Source organism: Antechinus flavipes, chromosome 3 (assembly GCF_016432865.1).
Source record: "Antechinus flavipes isolate AdamAnt ecotype Samford, QLD, Australia chromosome 3, AdamAnt_v2, whole genome shotgun sequence".
Classification (NCBI taxonomy): domain Eukaryota; kingdom Metazoa; phylum Chordata; class Mammalia; order Dasyuromorphia; family Dasyuridae; genus Antechinus; species Antechinus flavipes.
The window spans coordinates 536,696,770-536,710,767 of record NC_067400.1 but is presented as its reverse complement, the minus strand read 5'-3'; the positions used below and the strand labels follow the sequence as shown (position 1 = coordinate 536,710,767).

Here is a 13,998-nt window from a genome sequence, read left to right as displayed (position 1 = left end):
ATTCTTATAAATTTGACACAATTCTTTATATATTTCAGCAATTTGCTAAAAATTAGCAAAATTTTAGCAGTTTACAGAAATATTGGCTGTAAAGATTTTCCCCCCACTTTTGTACTTCTCATTTAATCTTGATTCTGTTGATTTTGTTTGTGCAAAAACTTGTAACTAATGTAATCTAAGTTGTCCATTTTGCTTTTCATGTTCTCTAATTCTTTGGTCATAAATTCCTCCCTTCTCCAAAGATCTGATAAGTAAATTATTCCTTGTTCTCCTAATTTGTTTATAGTGTCATCCTTTATGCCCAAATCATGGTACTCATTTTGAAGGTCAGAGTTTTCTACAAGTGACTAGTGTAATTGCTTGGATTGAAGAACTTGTAAGGAAACTCTGAGATTCAATTGTTGAAAAAGAATGGTATATAACATAACTGTCAAAGGCTCATCAAATAACCAAAGTACTTTTCCCACTGATTCTTAGTGACACTGTTACAATCTTAAGTTTTTATTTGTATACACTATCAGGATTTTAAAATATCTTACCTACCTCTCAAATTTCCAGCGGGCTAATTTTAAACAAAGTAATAAGAGCTGAAAAAATGTCTTGGCTACCCCCTTGTCTCTCTTGTTTATTCAAGAATGTAAGTGTAGCTACTCATTATTTATCAGATTAAATCTATCCCCAAATTTAGGAAAGGAAGACGAGGAAAGAAAAACAGGAAAGAAAAGAGAAAAACCTTTGGGGGGGATTTTTTTTTAAGTTAAGCTTACCCCAGGAATATAAATCAGAATATAATTTTTTGGAGGGGGAAGAGTTTAAAAAAAAGTTTATCCAGGAACCTCAGCCCCCATCTATAACACATACTGTAACTAAATAAGAAAGCCTGCTACAATACACCCCCAAAATAGTCGTTCAGCCTAGGTCAATATCACCTATTCAGCCTCCAAAGCATCCAAGGTTTTAAATATATTCTAGCCTGGTAGAAATCAGAAATACAAATTTTCTCTTTTACATACAGGTAAGTGGTCTGAACGAAATCCTTGAGAAAATATTAACAAACATTTATTAAGTTTTCTGTGCAGAGTAATGTACTAGGTACTGGGAAAAACACAAAGTTCAAATAATTCTGCCTCTGGCCTAAGTAGATCTGGGAATACCGTAGATAGATAAGATTTTACTACAATTGACCAAAATGCAAAACATTGCCAGATTAAGTACTTTAAAGAAGTGCAAAGTGCTGCGTGGGGGTGAGGGGAAGGGTGGGGAGCCGAAAGTTTAAGGGAACTTCCCGGAGGGGGTAAATTAATTTAGGAATCAAAAGAAATTAACTGGACAATGAAGTAAAGGACCCTAGGAAGGCAAGGTCACAAAAGTTGGAGAAAGGAAAAAATAAGGCGGAGGCGGGGATAAGGGTGTGGAAGAGAAATAGCACCTCAGTGCTGGGCTAGTGTAGTATTCATTAGAGAAATTGTTAAGGACAGATTAGTCTTCTCTCCGCCACCCTCCCCTCCTTTTTCCCCTCCCCCCCTCGCCGCCCCTTACTGAAGTCAGAGGCCAGCGGATCCTCTGTCCAGCTAAGCAGCTGGGAAGCTAACTCTCTCAGGACACGTCATTAATATTCTGAGGTTCTGACCCAGCAGTAATTCAGGCCAACTGCTTTCTTGTGATTGAGCATTAGAAACTTGAGTCTGTGGGTGTTCAGAATTCCTGGACCTTGTAGCAGGGGATCTTTTGTAAGCCCTTCCTTCTTTTAGTATACAGGGAGCCCAGTCCAGTGCGTCCCGTTCCGTTCCCCTTCATCCCTTCTCCAGAGGCAGCCCCAGAGCAAGGGCGCTAGCGCAACACATCTACCAGACCCGGTCCCTTCGCGTCTCAGAGTCTACCCAACTCCCCAAACTTTGAAAGGGGCGGGCCAGAGGCCAGGCAGGGGTGGGTGGGTGGGGAGGCGGAGTACGTGTGACAGTTCCCTTTTTCCCCCCTCCCCTATCTCGCCCCCACCGCGTGATCCTCTGGGGCCTCCTCTTTTCCGGCCCCCTAAAGCTGCTGAGCTTTAAAATCCTTACACCCGCGGTGGCCTTGCTCCTGACTTCATTGCAGCTGGGCTGCGCTCCCATCAGAGCACCTTCCACAGGAGCCAGGACCCTGCGCCGCGTGCCTACTGGTAGGATGAGACTATGGGGCTGCTGGTTGCTGCCTGTCCTCTTCTTCCTCCTCTCTGAGGTCCGCCTTGCCTTCTCAGACACTCCCGCCAATTGCACTTACCCTGATCTGCTGGGTACCTGGGTTTTCCAGGTGTCCGAAGGACTGGGGTCTCCGGACAACAGCATCAACTGCTCTGTGTTGGGTAAGTGCCTAGAACCCCTACCCCACTTCTTCCTTTTCTTTTATTTGAGAATGTCTTCCTCCGGTCTTGACAGGTAGTAAGGCCCTTTCCCTTCCTTTATCCCCTCCCCCACTACCTCTTTCATTTTTCTTCCTTTCAGTTCAATTCAGGTGAGTTTATTAAGCGTTTACACTGACATCCCCGGGGCCCTCTTGTTCTTGGCCTCTCTTCTCTTTAACCCTAGATTGAGATATTACTGCCTGGATTTGAGGACCAGAAGCCCTCATACCTCAGGTCAAAGTAAGGAAAGTTGAGTCCTTATGAACTTTAATTTTTTTTTTTTCTCTACCCCTTCAAACTCTTAAAGATCCTCTATGGAATAGGTTACGTATCAGTCAACATGCATTTATTAAGAGCCTATTATTATATGTCTGGTCGAGTGCAGAGCTTTGTAGATTCAAAGAAATGCAAAATACAAACAAAAACGCCCCAAAACAATAGCAAAATCTTTGCCCTTTAGGAGTTTCCTGTGTAACCAGGAAATCACTGTACTTTGGTATTTGTTGTAGCATCTTATAAATCTAATTCTAAAGACAATTTCTTTTATAAGAATATATTTTATTTTCCCTCAGTCACATGTTAAAATGATTTTTTTAACATTATAAAAAAATTTTGAGTTCCAAATTCTATTCCTCCCTCTCTCTATATATATTCTTCCCCTTCCCCCTCCCTGAGATAGTAAACAATCAGATATAGGTTATACATATGTAATTGTGTAAAATTTCCATATTAGTCATTTTGTACATGAAGACTCAAGAAAAAGAAAAAAAGTGAAAAATATGCATCAGTCTGAATTCAAACAGTATCAGTTCTTTCTCTGGGCACAGATAATATACCTCATCATTAGTCTAAAGGCATCTTCTGATCTAAATGGATTTCTTTATTAATTTCACTCTTTAGGCTGGCAGATTACAGTCACCTTGATCCTAGGTCCTTTCTAAAGCTAGCAATTTCTCTCCTCCATTTTCCATTTTCCCCTAAGACCTAAGATTCTGGGCAGAACCCAAATTTGGAACATGTGTTTTTTTTTTTTTTTTGATACTAGTTTAATCAATTGCATGAAATCAAAGATTAGTGGCTAGATCCCTTTGGAATTATGAGTTTGCCTGGGGAAAGAAATGAATTTAGAAGATAATTTAGGATACAGCAAAGGAAACTTCCATATTATATTGGAAGAGAGGTGAAAAGAGGAAGCTGGCAGTTGTGGAGTTTCCCCCCAAAAGGTACTTATTTAAATATATCATAAGCCTACTGCTCTAGTTTCAGGGTATGACTAATTTTTTTTCTTTTCTTTTTTTATTAATTGTTGGGCATGACCTGGCATTAGACTGTGAGTTCCTTGAAAGCAGATACTAGTTTTTTATGTACTAAAAAAAATCACTTAAGTGTACAATTCCACATTGTAGAAGCATTATAGAAGCTTTGGTCTGTTTTTCTTTATGGAAGTTATGCATCCCGAGACAAGTTTAGCCTGGCAGCGAGCTGGCCAAAATGATTTTCAACTTTGGCTACGAGCAAAAAATTACCCTATATCTCATAAAATAGAGTTCAAGTCCCATAATGTGGATACAACCCAAACTCTATGGAAGCAACATAAAATATATTAGAGATCCTCAAGTCAACCTCTGATGTTTCCTTAAGGCAGGGACATGTCTTTGATTCTCAAAAGATGTATGTTGGGAGCTTAAAGTCTAACAGATCCTGTTAAGTAAGACTGGAGAGATGGGGAGCCTTATGATAAGTTGTCCGAGGACCAACTTAAATTATGAAGTGTATCACTAAAAGACTAATCCGTAGAGGATGAATTTGTCACGCTAATGCAATTCATAAAAATTAGCAAGAGATAGTAGAGTCCTGAAATTGGAATCAGGAAAGTTTGAGTTCTCAATTTGTCTCATGTGTGCCTTAGCTATTTGACTCTAGGCAAATCACTTAATCTCTTTGAGCCTTATCTCTGTATAATTTGTCATCTACAAAATGGAGAGTTTGGATGACATGGCCTGTACATGTTCTTCCAGTTCTGGATCTATGATCCTATGTCTACCAGTGTGTGGAGCATTTGTGATTAGCAGATTGGCTGTGGGGAACCCTCATGGAGAACTCTTGAAGTAAAGTAACAAAAAAAAAAAAAATAGTGATGCTTTTAGGCTTCAATACCTAAAGAGACCTCCAAGAATATGTTATCATATTTCCAAAGAAGAAAATATTTGCTATACTTTGGTTAGTCAGTGCAGTTAAATTCTGCAGAAGAGCAACACTCAGTATGCTTCAAAATTATCCATATTAAGAATTTAGATGAGCATAAAGAAAGGGGAAAGGGAATACATTTATTAAGTACATACTGTGTGCCTAGGCACTGTGCTAAGTACTTTAAAAGTAGCTAATTTTTATCATTTTTATTATTTTCTTACCAGTTGAGATAGTTGATATAATTATCACTATTTTACAGTTGAAGAACCTGAAACAGTGACCATTGAAGTGACTTGTCCAATATCACAGAAGTGATAGATATTTTAGGCCAAATTTGAACTCAGGGCTTCCTGATACCAACCCCAGTTTTACTTATTTCCTTTTGTGTTGCTATCTTTCTAGGGATGGCCATTTTAAAAATATATATATAATAAAACCTTTTTTATTTTTCAAAATGCATGCAAAGATAGTTTTCAAAACTTTCAAAACCCTTATGTTCCAAATTTTTCTCCCTCCTCACCTCTCTCTTCCCCTAGATAGCAAGTAACTCTAGGTTAAACATATGCAATTCTTTTAAATATATTTCCACATTTACCATGCTGCACAAGAAAAAACTAGATCAAAAGGGCAACAATGAGAATGAAAAAAAACAAGCAAGCAAACAATCAGAATAAAAAAAAAGTGAAAATACTGTCTTGTGATCCACATTCAATCCCCATAGTCCTCTCTCTGGAGGTGGATCACAAGACTATTGGAATTGTAGGACCTGACTTTTTAAACTTCATTGTTGTCTCCTTTTTTGTCTTTCCCTCTTCATATTTCTTTTATCTCACATCTTTATGTTTGAGCTGGCATAGTGGAAAGAGACAGAAGTTAAAGCTTCTAGTTTTGACTGAAATATTTTCTAACTTTTTTGACCTTAGACAAGTCTCTTGATCTACTAAAGAAAATTCTCAACAGTCTTCTTGCTTAAGAACATAGGCTTTTTCACAGGACCAAGTAACAGTACAGTTGCAAGATTGTGTTTCAGAGCACTTGAATAAAATGAGGATCATCTGTTTCCAATAGAGGATAAAAAGAGCCCAAATCTGATGCATGAGAAAAAAGCAACTTGATTAGGATAGAAAAAAAATGAATGAGAAGGATTCATTGCTGATTCTTAAATGTCTAACTTTTCTTTTCTTTGCCATTTCTTGTCCTCAGGGCCACCAAGAAAGAAAGTAGTAGTACACCTGCAGAAGTTAGATACAGCAACTGATGACTTTGGCAATTCTGGCTTCTTCACTATCATTTACAATCAAGGTTTTGAAGTTGTGCTAAATGATTACAAATGGTTTGCCTTTTTTAAGGTCAGTTTTCTTAATTCTTTTTCTCATTTTCATTGAATCCTCTGTTTAATATCGGTTCCCTTTGTCAGCATCAAAAAAGAGTGAAAAGAAAGTCATAATTTTGGACACTACTCCTCCCATGAGTAGTTAAAGTAGTCTTATCTTTATGTAAAATTAGAATTCATAAATAGTTAAATATAATCAAATTAAACTCAATTTATTTTTATTTGTGCACAGTTAACTGTATGTGTCTTCACAGTTTGATAAATGTGGCTACACCCTTCATTTCTAATTGTAATGGCAATTATTTGCTTGGTCTGGTCCCTCAAAATTATAGATTAAAACAAAATCAGTTTATTTTGGATTTATAGCTTCCCCCTCAGACTTTTTTTTGTGCCTCTGAAAGACTCTTACTGAATTGATTGTCCTCTTACAGTTAAGTACAAAATGGATCATGAGAATTAACTTGATGGAAAGGACCAAAAATGACTCCAGAAAATGGTCAACCCAAGGGTTACAACAGTGTTATTAATTAAGGCATTGGCAAAAATTTGATGAAATTAAGCCATTTCTCCTTACATATACAAGCCTGAACTATTGAGCTCACATTTTATAGTGTACCAGATCATATTACTTCCCTCAATAGAAGGTCTTAACTAAAAACAGTTCCTGGAAGATTAAAGACTATGACCCAGATGAAGTCTGTGATCCAGATTTCTCTTTAAACTCAGAAACAGCTGCCTATACAAATATAATTTTAAATGGTCCAAGAAAATTAAATTCACAAGCCTAGCAGCATATAACGCAGAATAAATAAAAGCCTCCACATGGAATTACTTGTGTAAAACGGAATTTAAGAATCAAAAAGTGCATGAGAAAGTGAAAGATACTGTATCCAGGAGAGTTTCACTGTTGAATATATATGGTTCATTTTCAGAATATGAGTTCCCATTGTGTGCTAATGTTGACTAATAGGAAACTAGAATTCTGGCATTCAAGGGGACCTTGGAGGTTATTTGCCCTAGTCAGGTAGTTGAATTTCTTTAGGAATCCAACAAGTAAACCTTTTTCCTTTGAGTTTTTATCATGTTAAAGAGAATCAGTCTCTATCTCCTCATCTTACTTTTCTTCAATATTATTTAAGTACTTACTTTATATATATATATTCTTGAAGAGCCTAATAGCTTTGTTTTTCCAATGACTTATGTTGATTCTACCTTCACATATTAGAAATAGACTTATTCAGTATCTATTTTATGATCAAGGGATTATGGAACTCATCCAAACCAATGTCCTGATTTTATAGATAAGGATACCAATGCCCAGATAGATTAAATTTGTCCAGGGCCATATCAATAAGAAGTGACTTATTTCATACTCCAAGATTCATAAGTTCAACATTCTTTCTATTGTATTGTGATCTTTAGGGTGTGTGCAAATTCTTGATTTTTACTAATTAGACCAAATTTGTAGATATCAAAAAGGATGAGATTTTTTTGAGATAAATAATACAATTAAGATAATTTAAATTTATGTGGCAAAACTTTAAGTAATCATGAAATTAAGATTAAGATTCATGGTTTCTAATTGTATTGTGCCAGTAATAAAGCAAAAGAATCTAACAACCATTTCTCTCTCTCTCTCTCTCTATATATATATATTTATATGTCTCTCTCTCTCCTCTCTCTCTCTTTCTCTCTCTCTCTCTATGTATATATGTATATATATATATATATATATATATATATATATAAAACATTTCTATTTGATTTTTGCTATTAGTTGTTTTTTTTTTTTTAAATAGCCACATCAGTGAATCAGAACAACTTACTTAAGTATCTAGAATAAGATGAAAATAACACTTTCTATGGAGGAAGAAATTTTTTTTCCTTTGAAATAATTCTAAATTGGAAAAATTATTTTGAAACCAAAAAGGAACTTTTCTCCCAGTCTACCTCTTAATAGAAAGAGATGAGCAGAAGATTAGTTTATTAGGAAAGGAATAGACAGACAAGACAATCACAATTCTATTTACTGAGTTTTGTTTTCAAGCTTTCATTTATAGTGGTAATAAAAACAGTCAGACATTTATAGAGTGCCTTTTACCTGCAAGATATTGTGTTGGGCATTGTTGGGGATACAAAGGAAGATTTATATCTCTACACATACAATATAAAATATATGTGTTAATATGTATACACAGATATATGTGGAAAAAGATAACTGTACACATAAGCCACATTTCAGGAGAGACACTAGATTTTCATCAAAGGGAAAGGCAACCAATACAAGTAAGGGACTTAATAATCATGTCATTGGGCAAGTCATATAACTTTTCAGTTTATTTATATGTAAAATGGAAATAGTCAAACCACTTTCAGGGTTATGGTGAGGATCAAATGAGTTAATATGTGTGAAGCTCTTTTCAAATTTTAACATGCTAGTTAAATCTTCTATCAAATATAATTATTAAGAAAAAGGAAGTAGTTTAGCAAAGATAATACTTAATCAAGAAGATGAAGGTAGCACCCCTCTCCCTTGACACATTCCTGGTCACTATGCCTAGAATGCCTCCCTTCTCATTTCTGCTTTTAAAAATCCTTAGCTTTCTTCAAACTCAATTAAAGCATCATCTTCAGCCTAAGGTTTTTCCCAACTCATCCTGTTACTAATCCCTTTCCCCAAATTTACATATGTACATGTGTTTATATATGTATGCATATACATGTGCGTATACACAGGTATGTACACACGCATGCATATTCATGTCTGTATGCATACTATATAGAATATATGCATATATGGTATGTATGCATTCATATATGTATATGTGAATTTCCTTTATACTTATATAGTGTATGTCCATGTATTCTTCAGGAGGGCAGGGATTATTTCACTTTGACCTTTTTATCCTCCATCTGTTAGCACAGAATCTGCTACACAATAGATGCTTGTTGATTGATTGAGATACTACCTCTAGTTTCTCAATAAGTCTTTAAGTTACAAAGCAGCCCTTTATGTTACCTTTATCGATGAAACTATGTGTCTAGACTAAAAATAATAGAAACTATCTTATAGAAAATTCTGTTGAAATTATTTGAGAAGACAAGGCTAGAGAGAGATGGTCATTATTTTAAAATATTTAGATAACATTCTTGTGGAGGAGAGATAATCTGCTTTGGACTCGATGCACAATTGGAACAAGTATGTGTAAATTATGGGTAGTCAGATTTCAGTTCTATAGAAGAAATCATTTCTTAGCAATTATAATGAAGAACTTTTTGAATATAAGTATTTCAAAACCATTCAAAACAGTACTATCTAATGAAGTAAGGCGACACCTATCCTTGAAAATAGTTAAGCAGGTGATTTCTCAAGGTGATTATCAAGGATATCCCAGAGCAACACTTCCGCATGTCACAGATTGGACTAAATGACCTCAGGAATACCTTTCACAATTTAAACTTTTACGATTTTATGGGTCTTTCAGAGATTTTTGGAAGATGGCATATGAACTAATCTTCTAGTAACCAAGGAGAGAAGAAATAAGACATTCATTTTATTTTCTAATATCTAGCAAGGGAAATGAATTACATATTGCTCTTTATTCACATTTCCATATCTCATTCCTATGTTTAAGAATCTTATTAAGGTTTATTTATTCTGGTCTTACCTGGAAATTGGCTTTTTTTTTTTCATGTATGGTATGGCTAAGTCCAATTAGTATGAAAAAGAAATCTCATAAAATAGTTGCATTATTCAAAAATTTTCTGGGCAAAGTGGAATTCAAATTCCACCAATAACTATATTTTATGTAATTATAATGAATAGTGTGAATTTGAATATATGTGATCATTTCATGGTTGTCATTATTCATACTAATTGGGACATAGCTTTATCTAAGTATACTCTTCCCCACTAATCAAACCACTAGTTTGAAATTAAAATTTCTTTTTCCTTATTGTGATTTTATTATGCAGAAAAAGCACTTGGGAAATAATGCATCATCTATAGATAAAATGAAGGTGTTGGATTCAGTGTTATTTAAGCTTTCCTTCAAGCCCAAACACTTTAGAATTCTTAGAAAATCAAAATAAAACCAGTAGACAAACATGTAGGCCAGCCACTCTCACTACCTACCCAGTTATGCTTGAGGAAGAGAGAGAGACAGACAGACATAGAGAGACAGACAAGAGAAAGTAATTATTCCTTACTCTTATGCAAGAGTTGAAATATCTAAATAATTTAGAAGGAATCATTTTTGTGGTATTTTCCTTTTTATAGTGACCTAGAAATTGTGTTCTCTTTAAAAGAGTGTCTTCTACGTGTAAACAGCCAACATTGTGTTATTTTAAGAGACGGGCATTTTCTTTTTTTCTTCTAAATGTATTGAGTTTACATCCATCATCAATCTCTCACCCATATCTACTTCCAAAATACCCTGAGGATTAGTACAGGGGGAAGTCATAGAAAGTAAGCTCAGAATGAGACTAGTTTATGCTTTTCCAAATAATTATATCTAGGAGGTTTATTTTTCCCTTTTTCTTTTGTTAATGTCACTTCTTCTGAGCATACAGGTTAAGGAAAAGTATTCAAAAAGGGTTACCTATTTTTGGTCACCCCTTGCCAAAACTTATTCTTTTCTAATCAAGACATTGTTTGAAGTGATATTCTTTATAAGTGTTAGTTTGAATCTTCTTTCTAGAGTGTCTCTGTACATGTGCCCATGTTTATATTACTACTCTTATTATAATGCATTATGATTCCCACTTTGGAGCTCCTTTTTCTAAGAATCCTACACCCTTAAAGTTAGATATTTTATGCTTAACTTAATGTTTGTGATCAACACTAGAAATGTCAATCTCATGTCTTTCTTTGGTTATAGATTTGTGTGGGTCTGCAATTTAAATTTTGACTGGCTTTCTTGGCTCAGTGGTAAAGAAGGCTATTTCAGCCTTTAAGGTCTACCATTTGATAAATAGGAATGATTCCAGAATAAGCAAACTTAACCCAACATAACCTATAGCTGATGTTAGTTCTAGTTTTTACTTTTGGATTTGTAAAGACTTATTTAGCATAATTCAAGTGTTTAAAAAAGGTCAAAATTTATCTTTTACTATTTGTATAAATATGACAATTTTATAATGCCTTACCATGCTTTAATCATGCTTTTTTCTTAATCTTAATTTCATACATTTGATCCTTTGTGAAATTTTCTTAGGATGTCACTGATTTAATGAGTCAGTTTTTCTTGCACGTGGGGACTGTGGGGAAGTATGATTTGAACATCTGAGGAACAACTTGGGTGAGCACTATTGATGTATTTTACCTTGTTTTTTTCCCCTAAATTACATAATGCTTGTATCTTTCTTTCCAGCTTATGCCATCTTCCTGTTTAAGCCTGCTTGTTCTTACCTATCAGAGTTGCTTTATAGCTCTTCTGTTAACACATAGAGATCTCCAAATAGCTTAGGATATGCATGCTGAATATGTGAATCAAGAATTTAATTATTCAGATGTGGTTCTTGTATTAACTACATATATGGGAAACTACTAGGGTAAGAGACATACTAGGCCCAGTTCTCTAAGAAACACTGCATTGCTTCAATAGAGAGAATGCTTTTGAGACAATTTAGAATTGCCAAATCACTCTCCTAGATTGTACCCAGATATTACATTTCCTTATATTTCCAGAGCCCACCCCTCTATCATAATCAGGATGTGTATCTCTGTGACATCAGCCTTTCTTATTGAAAAAACTAGAGCAAGGAACATTTTCTCTGTTAACCTTCTCAGTGGTCAAATATAAGAACTTCCACTTCGAATCTGTGTGACCTTGGCCAAATTTCTCAGAATGATGTTCTGAATCACTGATCCCTTAATTTTTCTGAAGGATTAGATTAAATGTAAAACTAATCAGGTCCACGAGAGTGGGCAGGAGAAAGGAGAAAAAGAATTTTCCCCTACCTGTCAATCATGCATTTATGAATATCATTGTCCCTTCACTTTCCTCTCATTCCTCATGCACCATTCATAAATATGAGAAGTGAGTAATGGAAAAAATTTGCAAGGGAAGATGAGAGGCCAGATGTCCATGCCTCCTATTACCCTCACTTTCTTGCCCTATTCTACAGGATCAATTAGCTCCTCTCTCCTACCTCACATAGCAGAGAAATTCCTAGTTTGCTTAAAGGAAAGAAAGGTCCCATTGCCAGTAGTATCTGACAGGCAAGTGCTAAACTCGGAGCATAGTAGAGTTTGTAGATTTAACATCCAACATTAAATCAAATTAACATCATACTTACTATTGCCTGTGCATATGCATGTGCTCACTGGAGATGATATTCTGCATGCGCAATATTATTAATGCCTCATTTGGGTGGAATGTCAGATCATTGATCTCTTTACTAGTATTTTTATTAATTAAGCATGAAGAATACTGGGCCAGACACATTAACACACATATTGTTTAAGAAAGGGCCTAATCCATATTTGCCAAAATCAAGTAACCCTAGTTTTTGTTGTTTTATAGTTATTTTTTAAAAGTCTGGCATGGAACCATCAAAAATTGGGTGGCTCTTTTTAAACTGAGGCATACTGGGAATATTAAGGCCAAGAGTCAAAACTCTCCTGCTACAAAACTGAGGCTACAAACCAAAGAACAGTATGTACACACAGTCTTTGGGAAAGGGAGTCCTGGTCATCTATCCATCTCTTCAACTACTCCTCTGAAGTGTCGAAAGGAGCAGGAACAACACTAATGTCTTCTTTGAACTTGAAGGACAGTCATTTGCACAGGCAGCTAGAGTTTGAAAAGCTAGGCTCTACTGAGTTACCTGTTTCACTACATTAATATTTTTTAATAAAAAGAAATGAGTTGAAAAAACATTGAACTTTTAGTTGAAATGATTTTATAAGTTTATTGCTGGCTGCAGAAGCTTTGCTTTTTTTAATTTGATTTCCTAATACTTGGACTTACCTCAGTTGAATTTTATTTTGCTCCTTTCCCCAACTCCTGTAGAACCTGTCATTGTAAATTTCAACCTTAAATTTTTTTAAGCAGGTCTCCTAAGTAGTTTAGTTGCTGTTTATGAATAGTTTAGTTGTTGAAAAATCATTAAACTTTTGAGACCAAAAATGAGCTATTGTGTAAAGATAAAGAATTAAATCAACTTAAGAGAAAAAAATTATCTCATATATATGTGTGTGTATATGAAATACTTATATGCTTTTTGTATGATTTTTTTTTGTTAAAATGTGGGAACAGACACAAAGAAGAGAACATATTATTAACCAAGGGGACATATTTGAGAGCAGTGAAATGATTGAGGTCACAGAGTATTATGGTCCCTCAGCTTTTTTGCACATGACTATACTACGAGAGATTAAAACTCATGTTTGTAAATCAAAAACTATTTGGAGATTGAGTTAAACAAAAACTAATGATTTTATAACTGACAGAAAGTTGAATTTCCTGTCTCACAAGAAAAAGATGAACCACTGACTTTCAAGAGGCTTAGATTCGAGCAGGGAGGAATCCAGCAGGAGAAAAGATAACAATACTTTAAAGCAATAGGGGTTGAGTGAGAGCATGTTTACTAGCAGGAGTAGTGAACTGATAGGAAAGGTTCAGCTGCAATAGTTGGAAGGCTGAATATTGAAAGAGAAGCACCTTGTAAATTAACCAAAAAAAGAAAAAAAAAAGATGAAAGCTTTCTTAGAGGAAAGCTGAATTCTACTCTGATTGTATCTATTGCCCTTCAGTGACATCTAAATATAAGAGAAGTGAAACCTCCCAAAAGTCCATACCAGCCTTCTTTTCATCTCTATCATCCTAACAGCTGAAGGAAACACAAGATTTGATAAGTTTTATAAATAAGAAGCTTATGGATTATTAAATAATATAGGTTCCTACTGTGGGGAGAGCTAAGTAATTGTTTGTTTTGTGTAGAGAGCTCTACTTAGCTACTGATAACTGATTAGATAACCTAAAATTGTCCTAAGTGTCCTGATCTGGCTGGGTTTGTCTGTATTGCCCAATGAAGATCCAATAAATTTCTGCAATTCTCTGGCAAGGAGACAGTGAGAAAGGTTAGCAGC

At 35.1% G+C, this 13,998-nt stretch overlaps 1 protein-coding gene across 1 annotated transcript in view; it reads left to right on the top strand.

The window, feature by feature from the left end:
* Nucleotides 1-1,955: 1,955 nt before the first annotated feature.
* The window catches only part of CTSC (cathepsin C), a 52,175-nt gene continuing 40,132 nt past the window's right edge, over nucleotides 1,956-13,998 (top strand). The window contains exons 1-2 of the mRNA XM_051987295.1: nucleotides 1,956-2,341; nucleotides 5,774-5,919. Coding sequence (XP_051843255.1) covers nucleotides 2,164-2,341; nucleotides 5,774-5,919 — 324 coding nt within the window. The 5' untranslated portion in view covers nucleotides 1,956-2,163. The remainder of the gene's footprint in view (nucleotides 2,342-5,773; nucleotides 5,920-13,998) is intronic.